Raw genomic sequence first — 22,565 nt, forward strand, 5'->3', positions numbered from 1 at the left:
CAAATTCATGGTTGTTAGCAACAACATCCAACATGCTAGGCGGAACTGGTAAGTCCAGTAATGGATGTTATTTGGCGTAGGCCCCTATAATTAGATTTTAAAATTAATCAGACAGATAACGGCAGTATTTTTGTGATAGTCATGGCCTTTCATACTTTTTGCCGTTTCGTTTACGTTCTTCCATCTTTGTACGCACCGGTACCTTTGTAACGGTAGGCCTACTGTCAGGACCAAACTGATTACGGAAATCTTAACTCGGCCAATAATGCAGCAAGCCGGCCGGGAACAGAAGTGGCGCCAGGATTTGCCCGACGGGGGGAGGGGTGCCGATTCTCTCGACTGGGGTCAGATTTCCCCGACGAAAGCAAAGTGGACGTGGTCAAGCTTCGATGAAAAGGCTTCGAAAGTGGTCCAGGGGGCCAAGCCCCCGAAAATGTTGACAATGTATGGGTTTCAAAGGCTTATTTAATCGATTTTAGAGTCTACTAATAGGCCTATGCAGACAATACGTACCGTATATTTTTTTTTCTCCCCGACGAATTGTGCTTTTTCTCCCCGACCGGGGGGCCCTTCCCCCTCCCGCTGGCGCCACCCCTGGCTGGAAACACACTGCGCCAGATGGTCGTAGGCCGACGACATTCCACTGAGAACGCAACATGACGATGCGATCCTCTCAGTCAGTCTGCCATCGACAATCAGTCGCGTCGTCTCAGAGAGCGGAGATGGATTCGTCGGCCAGTCGTGTGCCCGGTTTTACTTACTCTGGCGGTTTTGGTTAAAGTGAATTTGCTCAAACATGAACTCATTGGTGATATCATTTGTAATAAATAACTTGTTCTCGTGATGGGTGACCTTTTCATTAAATGTTTGATTTAGGTTCAAACATTCCAAGCCTCACATCCGAACACGAATGTTCAATTCGCGACCATTAATGACTTGATCAACAATAGTAGCCTTCGGGCAATTATTTTCAGGCAAAAATGGCTTAGTCATGCCCTTATTTTTCAAAGGCGGTGGCGTCAGAATTTACAATAATTTTTTTATACTAAAGCATTTTGTTAAGAGAGTTAATACACAACATGGGCCTACCAATATTTTTGTTTACTTCATTTGCTTTATTCATACTCTACGGGATTTAGACCACTCAATAGCTAAAATTTTATTTAACCATAACACATGCAAGACACATTTCAGCTTTTATCCTGTCTACACCGAATCATTACTGTACTGCTGTACTCCATCAGTCCAACTTTAGAATAATAATCTGACTCAGAAACTAAATAACCGTTAGTTTATTGGGACTAGCCGGTTAATAAGGGTGACCAGTCTCACACACATACTCATTGATGCCCACGATGACGGACGCGGCCACAGACGAAAACAAAACAACATAATTTTCGTCATGACATTTTTATCACACTTTCCTTTCTTCTTTATCATCGCTCAGATACATAAACTTGCCCGGTGTGCTTCCTTGTTAAAGTTATTAGGCACAACAATGTAACATGTAACATGTAACAATGTAACATGTAACAATGTAACATGTAAATACAGTTACTTTCATTCAAATGCCAATATTAAGCTGTCATTCGCCAATTATTCCATAACCCTTGTGCTGTTACCGGTAAGTTTTTGAGAACAGTCGCTCAGCAGATCACACGCTCGATATTTGTACATCACCGGTTGTCGAGATTTTAGTTTCGACACGCGACGAGAGATGATTGATTTTCTGAGCTATAACGTTCCGATGGGTGATAATCTATTACCAACCGGCAGGTGTAAAGCGCGTCACAATAAATAACCATTAGCCAGAATTAAATAGTACGAACTTGCCATCTCAAACCACAAAAAATCTCAAACCCAGACGGGATCCTGCAAAAGTTCAAGAGATGGTTCAAGACCACAATTGCAGTAGTAGACCAAACTTTGAGATGTGAATAAATCAATTCAAATCGAAATAACTTTGTCCGTCGTTGTAGTGGGACACCGCACATATTGGTATAATAATATACGCGAGATACTGATTGCTAAAAATAATCAGTTATAATATTTTACAAATACAGAGCCACCAACCATCATACATGCATTTATAGGCCTAAATAAAGGTACGAATTGATGTTGTCCTTACCTAGTGTCGGGTCGTACTCGTTGATGAACCTTTTTGTGATGAACTTGACTGTAAGAGCTGAAAGATAATTTTGAAATATATCGATAATTATTAACACTGAAGTACCTATTTAGAATATCTAAATGGCGATGACAGAGTATCTCGATACTTCATTCTCTTTAATAATAGAAATATTTAATATATTGAATATATTGAAGAATTAAACCGAACAGATTGTTATCGATAAAAAGCAAAAAAAAGGGTTGGTTGGGGACTGCGCGACACACACGAAGTCACGATCTTAAAACTTGAAAAGGGTAGCGCCAGGATTTGCCCGATGAGGGGGGGGGGGGGGGGGGGGAGGTCCGAAGTACATGGGTGGGTGGAGGCCAATGTTCCCAACGAGGCATAAATGGGAGTGGCGGGGCGTCGCTTGATAGTGGTCCTGGAAACTATGACTATTTAGGGGTTTCAAAGGGTTATTTAATCGATTTTTTTTTCTCCACGACGAATTGTCTTATCATCTACGGGTGGGGAGCTCTCCCCGACGGTGGCTTCTCCCCCGCCCCACTGCGTCACCCCGAAAATACACATCCGGTTATCACTCGGCACAAATCAGTTCTATCAAAATATTTTAAAGTAAGACCTACATTATTCGGCACTAAAAAAAAAAAAGCATGACCACATATAACAGAGCTTGTATTGGTATTATTTCATATAGTTCTTCCTCGTTTGAAATCGGTCAGTCGTCATCAAGGGCAGGCCTACAGGCGCCACCCGCGTTCACGCTAGTAAATCAGGAATGTTATTATTGAGTAAAAATATAAGTGAACCATCCCTTGATTGGCAACTCTTAAGAATGGGCTACCGGATATTTAACTTAAGTAACTGCTTAATTAATATTTTTTTAATTGAAAATTAGAACGAGAAAATATTCTCACAGATTACGGTATATAAATCAACGAATCAATCAGAGTAACATTTATTTTCTTCAAATTGAACAAAAAAAAAAACAAAACAGTACAATGTAAAGCAAGATAAATGGTTTGAAGAAGGCATAACCAAAAAAGCAAAAGCTTGTGGCAGGCATGCTTTACAATATTACAAGAACAATAAATAAATAAATAAACACATAAACGGGTTAAAAAAAAGCATGAAACATTTAATTATAAATAACAAGCCTATCGTTCCTATATCCTTATATACAGGTGATTTTTATTGGCTGTATGTGTAATTAATTTAAGAATTTGCGTAGTAAAAAGTCTGTAACCAGCAAAAACCGATGTCTCATAAAGTGACCCATCATTTAATTAAATGTTTAGGGTATTTTCGGATTTCACCCCATCTTTTAAAAGGTTGCTTATCGTCACTTCCTTATATTAATGGAGTCGCTTCGACGCTTGGTAGACGTCTTCACTTGTGGAAACGGTTTCCAAAAAGAAATTACAATTTATGACCGCTGCGCGTAACGATGTCGTGTCACGCGCCCGCGTCTTGATTGGTTGATATTTCCTTGGACCTTTACCTGGTTGCGTGATGTGCTACAAATTGTATTTGAAACAACACTTGTAATGTTTGGTGATATATCTAAGTGTTTTAGTGGTTTGGTCTGTTGGGTTGATCTGTAAATAAGTTTACCTGGTGATTTATGACTGTATAAATTTGTATATGGTCTTGTGTATAGTTGCCGTATCTTTTTGCGGTCCACATAACAATAATATCTAATAATTCTTTAATTATTCAGAGCACAAATAATATGTCTCACGAGAGATACTACACAGATATTATTATGGGTTCTCTGCCAACGAAATTCAAAGATTCCAATCGATAATTATCGTATTCGGTCATGTGATTTCATAATTAGTAATATTATGGCAACAAAAATGATCTCAAAAATATATCTCGTGTCAAGGTTAAGCCCCTGTCGAGAACCGAAACTATCTCTGGCACCGATCGACATTGTATCATCATATCATGGTATCATCATGGTATAACCATAACATCTGGTTAGGCGCTATACATGACAATACTTAGTTATTATTATCATCATGCTTTCATACTAATGTTGTGTATTTTATAAAAAGAAACGTGTACGTGATACTCCACCACGGATTCACCGATCGCAAACCCAATTATTGAACATTTCTCGGGCAAGGATATTCACTCCTATATGTGATAAACTGAACGTGATTATATGGGAATTGCCGGTAATCATGACTTAAAATAAATCTACAATTTTTCACCTGACTAAACAATAGATAGAACCCCACGACAGCAATTTCGACGTTCAGGTTGCAGACAATTAATGACAAGTGACGGTTTGGAACCGGAAGCCAAGGTTACACGAGGTCATATTCATGTGGGTCTGACTAGGAATCACGACCTGGCCACAGCTGAACGCATATCCAAAGGAAATATATTTGTATATTTCAGCTGACATTGTATGTTGCTCCAGGCGCTATACAATGGTGGCCTACCTACGAACTATCCGAGTTCAATACAGTAATGGTAATGGCTAAAATGAACTTGTGCCTCCAAATGAATCACCCGAGTTCAAAACTTCCAGTGGTACCGTAATGACTAAAATGAATTTATGCGCCAACCAATGAATCATCAGTTCAACTATCATTACTTAATGTTCCAACATGAACTTTATAAAGAACATGCTAAACGGGAACCTGTAGTGGCCTATCTTGTTATTTGGTATGTGGTAGAAAAACGAAATTTGTAAGGCAGATAATATATTCCTAAAGAAAAGGTGATTATTGTGTTGGCATAGTTTACGAAGAACACCAATCCATCGCATACATCGCTAACAATTTTTTTTAAGAACACCTTTTATAACACCTAGGCTGAAATTGCTTAAAAAATAAACACAAATTAAAACCAAAATGGCAAATAATTTTTATTTTTTTTAATAGAAAAACCAACAAATCACTAGTCACGTATACAGAGCAGTAGGTTTGACTTATGTAATACCCTCTCTAATACAGTACAGAACAGTATAATATACTGCTCAAAAATAAAAATGTTCGATCCTTGGAAAGTGAGTAAAATAAGAAGAAAGTAAGAACATTTTGAGCCCAAAATTGGCAAAAAAATAAGAACATTGAGCCTTGGCAACATTTTACTGGTTCGTATTTTTTATTTTAAAGTGTATCGACATCACGGTCCCAAAATGATGATGGAGAACGTTGGACCACACCGAGTAATTCAGTAACAATGCTGGAGGCATTGTCAAGAAAAATTCTGCTCCAAACTTAAATAAATATTATAATCAGTATAATGACAGATTGACAAATTTATACCAGTCAACCACTGGCACGAAAGAGGCTTTAAATGGTACATTGTTATATCAGTTTATCACTGCATTACAATGAGGACTAAGCATGGTCTAAATGATCAAACACATGTCAGTCCACTGTGCATTAATGAGGCGATGGTAGGCCTATGCCATGAAAGTTTAATAATTCAGCCCACTGCGTCAATTGTTAAGTCAGTCTAAAACTGAACCAAAGAGGTTTTTTTTTTGTTTTTTTTAGCGCCTTTCACAATCCGCAGGTGATTATACAAGGCGCTGGCACCATATATCTCTGGATATCACTGGATACTGAATTGGCAGATCCGCACATTGTGCAACCTTCTCTGCGTCCTGGGGAGTATCCCTGGTCATTGCTGCTCGAACGCGCACGACCCATACATTCAATGCCATACCATCCTACTAGGTACCCATTTATACTCCTTGGGTAGAGCATGGACCTATTATCCATGGGTAGAGAGAACCAAACGGAAGTAAAGCGTCTAAGGACACAAGCAACTCCCGATCTCACAATAGAAGTCCAACGCCTTACGAATCTGGTTAGCGTATAGTATGGGCCTAATTTCCAAGGCCCTACATTACATAATGATATTAACAGAGAGAATCAATACTTAGGAATGTCCAAATCTCACGAGAAATAAAATAGGCGTTTAGGTCTGTAAATTAGATCCAAACTGATTAGGGCTAGACTTAAACTCAGCTTGACCATGAACGTTTAATAACAAGAGCGACCACTGGTCCGCGCGTTCCTCCATGCTTAAAATACAGTACAGGCGCAAATTATTATATTGGGTTTTTGGAAGAGCTAATAAGCACGTTTAACACTCACGACCTTAGGTTCTTTAGAACACATTCTTAACCGACCGCGCCATTCATGCGACGTGCCGTATTAGTGGTAATGGCAATAATGTACACTAATTTTAAAATAATTAGAATGTTTATTTGTACAAAGAAAAAAATACTTACAATTGAAAAAAAAATAAATAAAATTTCTTAAAATTGGACAAAAAAATTGAATACCAAAACGCGTTTCGAACTCACGACCTTAAGTTCTTTACATCCTTAACCGAAGGTCGCGAGTTCGAATTGCGCCTAAGTGTTAATTTTCTTTTTTTTATGGGAACTGTTTGACAAAATTTAAAAAATAAATAAATACGCGATTCAAACTCACGACCTTTACGACCTTCATTTCTTTAGAACACATTAACCGACCGCGCCATTCATGCGACGTATACTCTCTTAGGTTGTGGTAAATAATAGTAATGTACAGTCCTTGCTGAAACCCCTGTTTTGTTTTGTAGGTGTAGGGGGAACCATGAAGTCAACTAAAAAAAGGCTATGAACGTTTGTTGGAAATCACCTCTAGCTTATGTGTACAAAATTTCACGGACGTCCGATCAAAAGTGGCAACGCTGGACGCTTTTAAAGTTTGAAACCCCTGTTTAGTTTTGTAGGTGTAGGGGAACCATGGGGTCCAACTTTTAAAAGGGCGATGAACGTCTGTTGGAAATCACCTCTAGTTTATGTGTACAAAATTTCCTGCACCTCCGTTCAAAACTGGCGACGCTGAACGCTTATAAAGTTGGAAACGCCTGTTTAGTTTTGTAGGTGTAGGGGGACAATTTTTAAAAAAGGGCGATGAACGTTTGTTGGAAATCTTCATCCACATCCGTTCAGAACTGGTGACTCTGGACGCATTTAAAATGTTTAAAGTTTTGGAAACAACAACAACAACAACAGCAGTGAGGTTCTGGGTCAGCGCTTCGCGCGGACCAAAAAATGTGCATGGAGTAAAAAGCAACATAGTTCCTAAGGCTCGTTCTATCGCATCTTGTCAGTCAGGTCATTTAATATCTTAAATCACCATACATTTCTAATAATGCATCACATTGGACAAGTTTGATATTTATTACCTATTTTGTAATGTATATACCTCTCTTGGTTTCAAAAGTATCTATAGTATACTATACGAGTTACTTTTTATAGCTCAGATTAACAAAGTAATTGGTTTTCTGCCAAAGTGAAAGCCTCAGGTTCCATTACTAAGTTGGGCATCGATATCAAGTTGTAGTAACAATAATATTTCCACCCACAGCCAGCCTTTGACATACTGTACTTGGTGATTTTCCACCTTTCACATATATAGGGTACGCTATGAAATATAGTACCATGCGACTGCCCTAATATGTTTTGAGCAAAATAATTGCACATGTGCACAGTTAAAAGTACAACTATAAGAAAAAAAAAATGTTGTGCCATCTGGTAAAAATGAGAAATACCATCCTGTGGACCAACGGATAAGTTGTCAATAGGTTTATTTTATTTAAATAATAATAATAATAATAATAATAATAATAAAAATATTATTAATAATAATAATAATAAAGTCTTATATAGAACATAATACAAGAAAGTTGCCCCTATGCGCTTTACATAAAAAAGAGAAACATAACCATGAAATATCCTAAAACTACAAAGAAAACCAATAACGAAAACGGCATAAATGTCAGAAGAATAATTTCCATTGCTTCGTTCTCCAGCACTTTGAAGCCCCTAAAGTTAGGGGCTCGCTACAGTATTCACAGGAGCTCTAATGAAAATGATATCTAGCTAGCCTATCCTACATATTAATAAATAAATAAGTAAGATGTGAGAGCAAGATTGCTGATTGGCTAAACAGCTAAACGAGCGGCGAAAAATATGTTTCAAAAATATATGTTTTTTAAGGGACTGAAGTTGAATTTTTTATGTCCTAGGGAAGGTAATTCCATAAATATGCAGATGAAAACGTGAATGATGGTTGCCATAATTAACAATGTTACATTTAGGAACTGTGAGTTTAATTTGAGTGGAAGATCTCAATTGCCTAGGAGGAGAGTAAAGTGTAATCAGCTCATCTATGTAGGCTGGAGATTTTGAACACAGGGTCTTGTATAGGTAGTCAGCAGAATCTTGAAGATAATTATCTGATGTACAGGAAGCCAATGAAGGTCTTTGAGGACTGGTGTAATATGTGCATAAGATGTTGTTCGTGTAGTAATGAACACTTCAGGCCTGTATTCTAGACCATTTTTTCACTCGTGGCTGTTCTATAGTTTAAATAAACCACTTTTACGATACCTAATAAAATGCCATTATCCTAATCATGGATATTGTGTATCTTAACGACGAACCTAATTAAACTTTCGGTTGAAGCACACCCGATTATTATAAACACGGTGGAATTAAATTATGTATGTATACAATACCTTTGAAGTATCAGATGAAAGATGCGTAAGTCCTTGCCTCTGACATTATCAAGAAAGGCAAGATTAATTAAACTGTTTTAAGTATAATTAACAGTTAACCTCAACCACATTGCTTGCACAAATTACAAGCAATCGATGTTATTACTACAATCAAGGGTTGGAGAGGTGGTTTTATACTCTGCTGAAGTGAAAACAGTGGTTCAACATGGCTTCTACATTAATTATCATCGGTAAATCGATGGACCATAAGGTAGAAACAATCGAAACTTTGTAATTATTACAACGACTCATTCTCTAGTATTGCTCAGTTTTCCTCATATTTCCTTACTCTGCAATCATCCACCATACGTCACAATTCTACCTGATGTCATACTGGATAAAGTCTATATTTAATAGGTCACATGAACATACAGTAATTAGATATCAAAAGTAAAAATAAACGTTAAATTGTTGCAATGACTGACATGCAAGTTTCAATAGCGCACAGTCTTAAGAATAAGGCGTCAAGCCGATGGTCCTGTGTATAATTAAGTCCCATGTGCAAGTCAAAGCACGCAGAGCTGAGCCGCATTTGGATGCCTCCCTCGAATAAACGGCGTTTATTTTTTCCTCGAACAACGCTTTCCTAAATGCCTGTAAACAAAAATAATGGAAGCAGCACCATTCTCAACATATTCTATTTATTTGCTTCTACAGAAAAATCCTAAACCTGTTTAGGACCAATAAGTCTATGATCACGCAATACCACATTTTAACGGTAATTATGTGTTGTAGGCCTACTTCCACATTTACAGTGAAATTAAGGGGCGTTTATATACTGTACTTATCCATTTTACACACACACACCCAAATTCAATAAAATAAATAAACGCCTCCCTCGAATAAACGCCGCCTCAAAAACCCTCCTCAACAATATTATTCGAATAAATACGGTACTGTACAAGAGTGAATTTCACGTGAAATACGTTTTATATTTAGAGAAAAGGAAGGTAGGCCCTACTAACCTCAAGTGAGTGAAAGTGTTGGCATAATAAGCATACAGTATTCAGTTGTACACTATTTTTTATAAGAACCAGTAAAATTTTGCCCAGGCCCAGTGTTCTTATGTTTTTTTTGCCGACTTAAATGTTCTTATTTTGTTCTTACTTTTACATTCAAACACAGAATATTATTATTGTAGAAGTATATTACTGTACTGTATTATAGAGTGAGTTACATAGTCGCACCTATGGCAAATATGGTACAGATAAGATTTGTTGGTTTTATAAATTTACAAAAAATAAAAACCCCATTTGACATTTTACCTCAGCCTTAATTTGTTCTTATTTTGTTCTTGATTTTTGGGCAATTTCAGCCGCAGTGCTATTATAAAATGTGTTCTTATAAAAAAAAAATTGTATTGTATTGAACGAAGAAGAAATATAAAATAACTCAATGAACACACATTATAATTTGGGTGTATCATTTGTCATCAATGTGAGCAAATTTCAAGGATAGGCCTACCAAGGTTGCAATCGGATTGATTGCTTTTTTTATCTTTTATGGACAGATTTCTGGATAGACCGTAAGAGGAATTGGCGGTATCGGTATTAATTATTCACATTGAGTGTTGCAAGGGAACATTGAAGAAGCATATTGAAGACACTGTTTACCCTCCTGTAAGTGGAGAATCTCATTTGCTGTTTGTATTGAAATAAAATAAAATAAATTGAGCTCATTTGGCCAGACATAGCCACTGCCACTTTTTGCAGCTTGACTTCAATGATTTAAAATATTCCCTGACATCATTTTCATTAACCTTGATAGCCTACAATTACGGAAAAAATGAAATTTTACTCACACCATTTGTCCTCCGACAAATAGCGATATTCATAATGCCACCATTATTTTGTGCTATTTTCAAGAACTGACATTTACTCAAAATGGTTTAGATGTAGCCTAAATCGTTTGACTTATTGAGTCGTAATTCTGAACTCTTCGCAGCAAAATTTAAAATCTAGTCTAGAAAATATGCTTGATAAATTCTTATTTCAAGAAGTATTTTCTTGATAAATTCTTATTTCAAGAAATATTTTCTAAAATTAATTAAAAAAAATATTTGTTTTAAGTAATATTTGGCTTAAAATCAGAAAGTCAATATAGTGAGAAAACAGAGTTCCATACGCACGTGCGCAATTTCCTGGATTGATTTCATTTGGATGTAAGTAATTCAACCGTTTAATACAAGCCATTAAACAGTTACAATCGGTATGGTACGAACATTAGTTTAATACATAACAGGCTGTTTAAGTATCATGAGGGTAGTTCTTCATTCTTTCGCATCCTTCAGGCAAACTTTTTTGTCCCACAGTTCGACCGACTACCACAGATCAATTAACCATCACCGTACACAAGCAACAGATTAGTACGATCCTCAGAGACGACAAGATCTTAGGCCTACCATAAAAACAACCTCGAAAAAATATTAATAATCCAAAAAGAGTTACCGGTATTGGTTTAGAGCAATGAGGATTCGTATAAATGACCAGATTTCAATAAAGAATGGCATTAGCCTTCAATAATAGGATGTACAATTACTTCCATTAAAACGGATATCAATGTGAATCTAGCTAGCAAACATCCATAATGGATGTCGGAACGAAACTATTTTAGTAGATGTTCCATTTCGGTATGAAATGCATTTAGCAAGAAGGGAAACATTTAATGAACGCTAAATGCGACAACATTACTTTCGTGTTGGTGATGACGTAAATCGGTGTACAGTACTTTGTGGCTCACCGTTGTGAGGTTGCAACTGTCTCCCTGCTAGAGCCTCATAATAGAAAGGAATTATAGTTTCGAATGTTTTTGTTTTCAATAGTAATGTGAAAGTGGCCTCGACTTTTGTCTTTTGTCATCATATCGCTTACCTAGTTATGCTTCAAACAAGATACATATACGATAGAATTGACAATAAAATGGAGAGAAGAACAATCTCTATTCATTTTATCGTTTTTTCCAGTTACTCTATAATATAATATTACACATTTTTTTTTTTTAATCGGTTACTAAAGTGCTGTTCTAAGCGTTACCGGTACCGTTAGCTTGTAAGCGGTGTTTCCAAGTTAAAATTATCAATTTTTTCTTAAATTGTTGTAATTTCAATTTTAAAATAAGATTCATATTATCTCTGCAATACAAAAATGAACGACCAATATAAGATATCAAAACTTCCTTCTCTTTTATCGTGTAGCCTAATGACCAACATTCTCGATGGAAGAGGGCCCGGGAGAGGGGTCCAGCTTCCCCGAAGCGTCCGTCTCTGATAGGAGTCAACAACCTCAGCCATAATGAATCTGCCGAAAGGGCGGAGGGTCCAGTCAGGTTTCCTGTACCCCCCGACCTTTCGACGGTGCCAGCACTGGGATGGACCGGGCCGGGGGTTGGGTCCACAGGGTAGACATAGTTAGTACATAGGCCTATATTTATTTTATTTTTATTTATTAAATCACATTGACAGTACAATAAAATGTTTAAAGAGAAAAACAAATGTTAAGAGAACAACTATAGGCCTAGATAAATACCTAAATTTGTAAAATTGAACCGAAATGGTACTGAACCGAATGTTATTACCCCCCACCCCAATAAATTATTGCTGAAAACTTCATATTCAATTTGAAAGTCAGTGCGTCACTTAATAATGGAACTAACAGAACTTCCAAATCGTGCCTTGCGTTCAAGTTTCGATTGAATGCAATAGATCATCAATTGATTACAGTGTATCATGGAGGAAATATATTAATTAATATATTTCCTCCATGAGTGTATTGAACTCGCTTACCTGATTTGCCGACACCGAGGCAACCCAGCAGAGCAATTTTAAATTCGGGGAGTGTTGCTAGGGAACTACTACTTGTCGTCCGCATCTTGGATCTTGATGTCATGTCATGTGTCCAAAAACATGCATCCATAAACGGATTATCTCCAGATAACGACAATAACAAATTCAACCCCGGCCAACAGGCGCAAGCTCGGTGGTCTAGAGGTATGATACCAGGCTAGTGATCTGGATGTCGTGGGTTCGAGTCCCACCAAGAACAACTTGCGATTTTTTTTCGCAATTGTTTTAAAACGTACTGAGTATGTATTTAGTACATTTCCACGTCAGGTAGGCAAAATTACACCCATAGGCCTACTTGATTTTCCTGACGCAAATCCAGTTATTGTCTATTCCATCACAATAACAATTATTATTATTATTATTATTATTATTATTATTATTATTATTATTATTATTATTATTATTATTATTATTATTATTATTATTATTATTATTATTATTATTATTATTATTATTATTATTATTATTGTTGTTGTTATTGTTGTTATTGTTATTATTATTATTATTATTATTATTATTATTATTATTATTATTAGGCCTAGTATAGTAGTAGTTACTGTGTTCTGAGGTCGGTTGAGCCTTTAACAAATATTTTCCAGTATTGTTGATTGTCATTAAATCATGAGTTTACTAATCCAATACAATGATATTAAAATACGATAATGCACGGATAGCTAATATGCAAATGAGGTGGTACATGGTCGAGGGCCTAGTATCCGGATCGGGAGCTAATTAGCTCCTGCGTGAGTACGTCCGGTCGGTTAGCGCTAACCGCAGGACCGGGGGGGGGGGGGGGGGGGGGGGGGGGAAGCGCACACGCCCCTCCAAAGATTACTTTCCCCAGGTCCCCAAAAAGAATCAGTTAAAACTCATCAACACACCCCCTTCAAGACTGGTGGATGGATATGAATAAAAGTTTGTTTTGATGAAACATGAATTGATTGAAACACTAATGTGTTCCAGAGTGCGTTTTATCATGGAGGTGTACCTCCATGGTTTTATCTAAGGCCTATAAAGTCTTGGCGTGATATTGGCCTATGGGTGGGCGATCTGGACACATGACATAATTAATTTCCTAATAAGGACATTTTAATATTTCTGAAAACTTGAAGTCTAATATCTTCTAATCCTGAATATTCAAGTAGGATATGTTTAGTATTTTCAGTGGCGTTACAATCACATTATTTACAAAATGGATGGCTGATGTGATTCTTTAGTTTTCGATCAAGGCGGCAAAAATCTGCACGTATGCAAGTTCATCACCGATAGAGGAGGGCCAACGTGTATCATATCCAGACCCGGGACCGCGCCCGGGACTTATCAATCTCAGCTTAGCAAATTTCTTATGTCAAAAACGTTTAGAAGTCCCTAAGCAAATATCTAAAGCTGATTTATCAAACCATCTTAGAAAATCTTAGCTTAAAATCTCTTAGATGTTTCATGCGTGCTTAATTTTAAGCAATTTTTAAGTTAAAGCATTGCAGGCAATAGTGATAAATTTGACTAAGCAAAAAAATGGACTTAAGATGAACTTAAGCTGATTTCTAGTTTGATAAATCCTGCCCCATAGCCTTGGGCTTATTCGACTGGTTCATTTCGTTGAGTACAAATTTTCGTTGAGTATTATTTTTATTCGACTGGTTCGTAGAAGAGACTTCGTTGACAACGAAAATTAACGTAACCAGAATGCGTTAATCAGCGTTAAGTTATGCACGTGACCAAAAAATATGGCCGATTAATATAATTTAGATTCTATTTCAGAAAATAAAAATTATAATATTTACCCACATTGAAGTCAAACAATAATTGCAGGCTAACAGAATTCAAAAACTGGATGAAAACATTTTTTTTTACGAAAAACCCATACTACCACAAGTTGAAGCAATCTTGATTACGCAACGTGTATCGTGGTAATTTTATTTATTTATTTATTTATTTCGGTATAAACATCAAAATACAATTGGTAGCACAAAGGCTAAAAAAATGTATGTACAAAATATTAATTACAATTATATAAAGATATAAAAACCATGAAATATTGCACAAAGGCAAGCACAAGTCATACAAGTATAGAACAGTTAAAAATTGAAAAAAAAAAACTAGAATAATTAAAAACCAGATTAAAAACAGCAAAATTTAGTCAAAAAAAAAAGAAAAAGAAAAGCGAAAAACATAAATAAGAAGCAGCCATTATATACTTATAATTTATACAGTATTACACGTTTCCTATTCGACTGGTCGCCTTCGTTAAGTAGGATTTTACCACTGCGCAGTTGGGCGCGGTTTAACGAAGAACGACCAGTCGAATACGGCCATTTTGTTTTGTCGAGTATTTACCAGTTTTCTATTCGACTAGTCTTCGTAATAAGTAGGATTTTACCACTGCGCAGGTGGGCGTGGTTTAACGAAGAACGACGAGTCGAATACGGCCATTCATCCATTGCGCCACATTCAGAAAACTATAACAGAAGATACTGTAAATAAATTACTGCAAACACCATCTGGTTATTTGTACTAAGTTGAGATAGGTATTTTTTTGCCGATAAGTTAGCCGTGGATTGCTCTTTTAAGCATGAATTTGGATCAGTAAATTAATTAGCGTCTTAAATTCTAGGCCTAAATATGGCCTAGGCCTTTACTCTTTAGGCTATGCTCGAGTGGTATGCTACTAGATGAGGCCTAGCCGAGTGAGCAGAGTACAGAGCAGTAGGCCTAGCCGAGTGAGCAAAGTACAGAGCAGTAGGTCCTAGGCCTAGAACCGGTAGGCCTACTACTACTTTGAAGGCCTAGGCTTATAGGAAGATGGCTTTACACTAGGCATAGGCTTCGCCTGACTGAGATGATACAGAAGAAGGGGCGCTTTTCAAACCTAACTTTTAATTCTTATTCTTAATTCTAGTTTAGGCTAGGGGCCTAGGAATCTATGATGAATTTGAGTCAACTCGGCCCCAAGTCAACTTCGGCCCCAAGGAGTCAACTCGACCCAAATTTACTGCGTAGTGACAAAAAAATTGCAAGTGATTCTGGTGGGAATCAAACCCAAGACCCCCAGATAACTAGGCCTGGTGCCATAACCACTAGACCACCGAGCTTGTACTTAGTAACTAGTGTTGAATCTGATCCCCAAGTAACAGCAGGTACTGCAAATACTATTTCAATGTGAGTTTGCATCAGAAAAATATCATATGAGTGATGATTTGCCCTATCTGATGTGTTATTGTACCAAATACTCAATATGTTCCCAAATACTAGTGAAAAAAAAATTTTAATTATTTTGATGATAAAAGTAGCAATCGTAATATGTACTTTATATAATAATCTTATGCTGGTTTGCTGCTCATAAAATACACAGATATCATTCATAAAAATTGATTTATCTTGACTTAAGTGCATGAGTTTCATTACAGTTGCTGGGAATATGGTGTAACCACTGCCTAATGAACATAGACCGGCCATGTAGTAATCTATATAGGACCAGTGTTAACTTGGTTTACTAAACACATCAATATCAATCATCATGTATCTATTTTTTCTTTATAGATATAAATTATGCATATGCTGAGAGATTCCCAATAGTGCAATGTTGCTTTAACTAATAAACAAATAAATATAAAGAATAAAGATCCACAATGCCTAAGAAATTTAAGGGAGAAAACTCAAAGGCTGTGATAGCAAGGGCTCGGAAAGAGGAAGCAAGATTGCTAGAGAAAACTCGAATTGAAAAGGAAAAAGAAGATGAGTTCTGGAAAGATGATGACAAACATGTAGCAAAAAAAGCCAACAGGAAGGTGAATTTAAAACCATCATGGATCTTGTAAAAATATTAATATAATTGATGACTTACGGAATTTTGCACAATCATGTGTTGGAGCACTTTTTTATTGTGTATTTTATTTGTTTATAAGTTAGAAAGATGATGCCTCCACACTCAATTTAAATTGATAAAAATATTTTGGTGGTTTAATTTTTTGGTATACTGTATGGTATTTTAATGAGACCACAAAAGAACAATTATATATTATTTGTGCATCTACTCTAAAAGTTGGAATGAACTTCCAAATAAATCACAGATTAACGTTAAAGAAATGACATTATTTTAATTCCAAATTTCTATTACTTTGTAACTTTAACATTGAATTAACTTTTAAATTTTGTTGTGTGTGTTGTTTTTATTCTTTTCTATTTTGATGGTTTGTTTATTGCCACTTTGAAAATCAGTATACAAGTACTGAAAGTGTCTGCAGTATAAAGAAAGATTAAATAAAGTGCAAATTAAATTAATTCATTCATATTTTCTCTTCTTAACATAAAGGCTGATAGGGAAAAAAAGAGACTTGAAAATGTGGATAGGAAAAAAGATAATCAGAAATTACTCGAGGAAGAAGAAACATGTTTAGAGGCAAAGTCAGCAAAGCCAGCTAAGATGACAAGGGCTGATATAAAAGCTCAGCGGGAAAGAGAAGCAGCAGAAAAAGGTAATACAGATCCGAGTGAAAAGGGTTTTGTAGGTGCAACTGATGCAGATATACTGCTTTCAATATAGTTGCAGATCTGAGTATAAGGTAGGGGCACATGGGTGCAGCCAAGAGAGGTAATGCTAACTACTTTAAGTACAGTTGCAGATCCGAGTAAGTAAGGGCAGGGCTTTTGGGTGCAGTTTTGGGAAGTAATGCTAAGTACAGTTGCAGATCTGGGTGTCATGGAGGGGCTCTTCGATGCAGCTTAGAGAGGTAATGCTAATTGATTTAAGTACATTTGCAGGTTCGAGTGTCAGGGATGGGCACCCGGGTGCAGTTTTGAGAAGTATTGCTAACTGCTAGTACAGTTGCAGATCTGGGTGTCAGAAAGGGTAAATTGGGTGCAGCTGAAAGAGGAAATGCTAACTGCTTTAAGTACAGTTGCAGATTTGAGTGTCAAAGAGGGGCACCTGGGTGCAGTTTTGAGAAGTAATGCTGTTCTAAGTAAAGTTGCAGATCTGAGTGTCGGGAAGGGTAATTTGGGTGCAGATGAAAGAGGCAATGCAGAGAGAATCTTGGTTGCAACTAAGAGTTGTAATACTTTTCTCATAATTCCTCTTAAATCTGAATTTTAAAATCTTTCACACTCAAGCTACTGTGAAACCACCAAGTCATATTGAAGCGCCTCTGGAGGAAAACCCTAACATAGCAGTTGCACAACAGCTGGCTGACGAGGTCGCTGTTGAAGCTCGCAGTGTTGAAGAAGCCATTGCTGTTCTCAGGTAAGCAATACCATACATGAATTTATATCAATCATGTACACAAATATTCAAGTTCCTTCAGAATTCCTTTAATCAATTACATTTTATATGGTATTTTATTTATTATTTAATAATGGAGCAGCAAAAGTCTCCCAATTAGTTACAGTACAATATCGCTTAACTTGCCACTGACTGTAATATGTATAATGATCAGAACAGCTTGTTCAAGTCTACTTCCAGTTCATTTACTGGGTTTTTACCATTTCACAACTCTATACTGTAATAGACCAAATCGGCGACTCCAGCTATTACTGGTCATGTGACATATAGTGGGTACTAAATGTAAACATCAACATCGTAAACCACAGTGCGCTCATTGAACGCATTATATTGAGAGAGTTATGTTTTTTAGACAGTGACCCAAAGTAAAGTAAGGCAGCAGGCCTTTGTTTTTTTTAAATAGCTATTTATAATTACTTTGGCAATCTCTGTGCATTATATTTAGCCTCTGGAATGCTGCTAGTGTATGGTAGGCTACATATGTATAGGCCTACTACTAGGCTGCATGAGTGTAAGCCTCGACCAGGGCCTGGAGCAGGGAGGGAGTTGTTATGCCTCGACTACTATATATATCTCTGTAGTCGAGTACTGTAGGTAATAAAGTAGAAAATAACCTTTAACGGTACTGATTGCTCAACCAAAGTTGTGAAACAGTCTGGTGACAATAGGCCTGGTTGGTATGTTACATCCTAATGCCAGTACGTAATAATAATATGTCATATGATGATCATTATTCTCAGCAGTAGCTACAAACATCCTATGATTTAATTTTGTATTTAAGATAACTGTAAAATAATGCTCTTGCAACAAATGGGGAGATTCATTTTTTTTATATGCTGCAATAGCATTTGCCATGAATAATATTCTTGGATTAGACCTAGGCCTAAAAAGTACCTCAGCCAGCGACGACTCCACGTCGTGAAGGTACCGTACCTTGACCAGGGCCCGGTGTAGGGAAGGAGTTGTTATGCCTCGACTATATATATCTCTGTAGTCGAGTAGGAAATAAAGTATGAGATAACCCTTAACGGTACTGATTGCTCAACCAAACTTGGTCTAGGAAACAGGCTGGTGATAATAGGCCTATTTGGTATATTATTATTTGTTATAATATTTGTTATGTCATATGATGATAATTATCCTTGGCAGTAACTACAAACATCTTACAATTTAATTTTGGATTTAAAATAACTAAAATAATACTCTTGCAATGAATGGGGAGGTTTTTTTTTTTTCTGCGAAAGCATTTGCCATGAATAATATTCTTGACTTAGGCCTAGGCCTAAAAAGTACCTCAGCCGGCAACAAACTTCCAGGCTTTATTCCCACTATCCATTGGAGCCTTACCTAACTAAACTAAAGTATTTGAAAATTTAATTTTGGGACACTTCTAAGTGATTTACCAAATTATAACATTCCAACCAACATTTGCAACATCTATGATGTGACTTACATCAACAAGGCGAAGCCATATTCAATGTGCTGGCGTCTCGTGATCTCGATAGATGTAAACAAACCCTAATACCCACTATAAGTCACGTGACCCGAGCCGCCGATTCGGTCTACTGACACAATGGTAAATAACATCATGATATTTACCAGTGCGCTATTTTGAATATAGAGTTGTGAAATGCATATCCTCCATTTAGGAATGTATGTCTACCCTACCAACTTCAATCATTTGTAAGATGAGTCCATGTAATATTTTTTATAAAAAGTCTCAACCATTAAGTTGAAATGAAATTACTGTAGGGCAAGTCGAGTGGTAAGGCAGGAGCGCCGCTAGCTACAGCCTTAACATCGGCACTGCTTCCAGCCGCTCCTCGCCCATGGTTCGGTTAGTAGAACCAAGTCTTCTCGGATAAGGACTTCAAGTGGAGGTCGAGTGTATACATCTGTCTTGAACCCAGTGCATCTTTCGGAAGAGTAGGGGGTTACCCCAATGTTATGGTTTATTTCAGTCCCTGTCCTTGTGGAATGATGTGAACATGTAGATATATAAGCACCTCTTTACGGCTGCTAGGTAGTCACGGACCACGCCCATATGCAATTCAGCACAATGACGCTGCAAGTTATGGGCTATTCTCTTACCTTTACCATCTTTCTAGTTAACATATTTTAAGGCACTCTCAGTTCTGAGCTTTCCTCTCCATATAACCTCATGAAGCATTTAAAATGCAACAAGTTTCTTGCATTTATTTTTACTTGGCCTTACAACCTATCTCAATTTACCTGTTTTTAACTTCCAAATTGCTATAAACAATGTTGAGAAGAAGAATCTCTAACCTCTGACATAAATGTTTTTATGATTGTTTGACAGCGTCAGTCAACCGGATGTTGAGAAACACCCAGAGAAAAGAATGAAGGCAGCTTACACAGCCTTTGAAGAAGAAAACTTACCAATACTCAAAGCTGAAAATCCAAACTTGCGCTTATCACAATTAAAGCAGATGCTTAAAAAACAATGGCAGAAGTCACCCGACAATCCTATGAATAGATGTTTTAAGAATTACAATCAGAAGTGATAATGTTACCGAATGTAATCAGAGCTAAGTATAGGTAGTGAATCAAAATGAATGGTGCATGTATAAAGAAGAAAGCCAAGAAAACTTGTTTTGTGGGTATTCATTCATTAATCTTTATCCAGCACTATGAAATGGAATAAGAGGTGAACTTTTGTTGTAGTATCCTTATTTCTATAAAGATGTGTAGTGAATGAAGCAGACATGCAGGCTAGTAGTGTGACCTACTGCTGAACAATAAACTGCCAACAAATCAAGTTCCTTTTTTATCGCTTCTTAATTTTATTGAATTTCATGATTAACAGTAAAATGAAAATAAAATAATGAAATTGAACAATCATCAAATTAAGGTGGATAGTCAACCACCAAAATTGTTTTGCCAGTGTATATATATTTTTAAATTTCAGAAATATATATTTTATGAAAGACGATCTGGACTGAATATCTTATTATAATGTTATCACATATAATATTATCACATATAAATATATTGAACTGGAAATTATACATTCCTTCACATATGGTACTTATACTGAAATATATACATATCGATTATTATATAGTAATTACTAATATCTAATTGGATTTTTATGGAAATATCATCACACAAAGTTTCTAAATAAATACATTACAATTGAGTATAATGCTTTTACGCTGACAATGTTATCGAGGGTAAAGAAAAAACAAAATAATGATTATAAACCAATGCACGGTATTTGTCACATCTGTGTTTAAACAGTAGTCATATTTTACATTACCACTAATAAGTAATAACATTCAGACAAAATATAAAAATCTTAGTATAAGAAATTTCATTAATTAAAATGAACAGTTATTAAGAGAAATCAAATTTGCAAATGCAGAGAAAACATGAAAGCAAGATGACGACGCATTCACGCAGCCAACGAGTAATGGGCAAGATAAAATATAGTAAAGGACATGCATCACAAACATAAAGCCTATAACAGCGAGTCCGAGCAACTACTGTAGTAATATACACACAAGCTGTATTTGTCTTTTTACAAAGCTCAAAATAGCAGAGTGGTAAATTAAAGCTTCCCCTTATTGTACACATAATATAGCAGGTGGAAATAAACGATGTAAATGAGTAAGAGAGTAATGTCACAACTGTTTTTTATTTACGCATGTGGCGAAGACAAGCCAAATCCGTCGCTTCTTGCAAATTGCGTTTTGGAGATAATTACCAAAACATGCTGCAATGTCAAAATATTTGAAGTCTATTTTATTGCACTAAACTTTATACTGTATATCTATACATCATGCTATGCTCTTATTTCCCCAATTTTCACTCTTTTCAACTACCTTTTTTAACGATTTGGTGATTTGTCTCTGATTAAGAAGTGTCTCAAATATTGTTCTTTAAACAGCTGTAACTCCATAACAAAATGTTGGATACAAATGATTCTTTTACCATTTTATAACCTTTTAACCCTGTATTAATAACTAAAAAATCAATTTGTTTGCAAGGAGTAAATTCGCCTTGTCTTTTGTCACATTCAATTCAATTCAATTCACTTTATTGCTTCATAAGCCATCGAGGGCTACTATCCACTTAAACTATACATATATAGACCTACACATAAATACATTGAAAAGAAAAACATATAGTGGTAAGTAAAACAGTAATGTCCAAAACAAAATATAGATGAATTCTTATTGGAATAGAATTCAAGTAAATGTTAAAAAAAACACTTAATCATTAAAATCACTAAGAACTTTAAAAATAACCCTAAAACAGATGTCCAATTTTTTGTACATAGAGGTAGTAGTGTGCACTTCATTATCATCATCATCATCGAGCTTGCTCCTGAATTCAGTGTATTTGCCAGGGGCATGAAATAGCAACTTAGCAGCTATGTCGACATTCATCATGATTTGCTTCACAAATTATTGTCTGCTTTCTGCATCAATGGTTTAGAAAGGAAACTTGTGTAGCAAGAAAAGTTACAGAATTTTTAAAGAGACAATTTTTTTTTTTAAATTTTAATTTTACTACAAACAATGCTGCTATTAAAACGGGGAGGGTGGGGAGAAGGATGCAGAACCTGATGTAAGAATTTGTGCTCCAAATCACTAAAACATAAAATGATGATATTCTAACAATAACAAGGTGTTATTTGCATCATCAAGAATACTGAATCCAATAGCAAAAACATACCTGAGTTCTGTAATTGACTGGCCTAAGTTATT

The 22,565-nt window shown here is 36.1% G+C and overlaps 2 protein-coding genes across 6 annotated transcripts in view; one reads left to right on the top strand and one right to left on the bottom strand.

The window, feature by feature from the left end:
- The window catches only part of LOC117119889 (ras-like protein family member 12), a 21,375-nt gene extending 8,739 nt beyond the window's left edge, over positions 1-12,636 (bottom strand). For both annotated transcript variants that reach the window (XM_033264875.1, XM_033264874.1), the window contains exons 1-2: positions 12,495-12,636; positions 2,129-2,185 (exon numbers count right to left, since the gene is read on the bottom strand). In XM_033264875.1, the coding sequence (XP_033120766.1) occupies positions 2,129-2,185; positions 12,495-12,624 (187 nt within the window). In that variant the 5' untranslated portion in view covers positions 12,625-12,636. The remainder of the gene's footprint in view (positions 1-2,128; positions 2,186-12,494) is intronic.
- A 2,267-nt stretch (positions 12,637-14,903) lies between these two features.
- On the top strand, positions 14,904-20,785 carry LOC117119812 (coiled-coil domain-containing protein 124-like). Of its 4 annotated transcripts, none has more exons than XM_033264742.1 (5): positions 14,904-15,030; positions 16,095-16,342; positions 16,867-17,029; positions 17,664-17,793; positions 20,153-20,785. In XM_033264742.1, the coding sequence occupies exons 2-5, from the start codon at positions 16,184-16,186 to the stop codon at positions 20,355-20,357; spliced, it is 657 nt and encodes a 218-aa protein (XP_033120633.1). In that variant the 5' UTR covers positions 14,904-15,030; positions 16,095-16,183; the 3' UTR covers positions 20,358-20,785. The 4 variants fall into 4 exon arrangements, with proteins under 4 accessions (XP_033120633.1, XP_033120631.1, XP_033120632.1 ...); XM_033264740.1 differs by having other exon boundaries at positions 14,960-15,082; XM_033264741.1 differs by having other exon boundaries at positions 15,008-15,078.
- Positions 20,786-22,565: the final 1,780 nt, after the last annotated feature.

Source organism: Anneissia japonica, unplaced genomic scaffold, assembly GCF_011630105.1.
Source record: "Anneissia japonica isolate Jap-2015-1 unplaced genomic scaffold, ASM1163010v1 scaffold724_len3256291_cov202, whole genome shotgun sequence".
NCBI classification, from domain to species: Eukaryota; Metazoa; Echinodermata; class Crinoidea; order Comatulida; family Comatulidae; genus Anneissia; species Anneissia japonica.

What these genes read in the sequence shown, in the direction of transcription:
- LOC117119812 (XM_033264742.1), top strand. Translation starts at nt 16,184, where the DNA reads ATGCCTAAGAAATTTAAGGGAGAAAACTCAAAGGCTGTGATAGCAAGG. An exon ending in CAAAAAAAGCCAACAGGAAG is followed by an intron (nt 16,343 to 16,866) that starts GTGAATTTAAAA and finishes CTTAACATAAAG; the next exon opens with GCTGATAGGGAAAAAAAGAG. An exon ending in AAGAGAAGCAGCAGAAAAAG is followed by an intron (nt 17,030 to 17,663) that starts GTAATACAGATC and finishes TTCACACTCAAG; the next exon opens with CTACTGTGAAACCACCAAGT.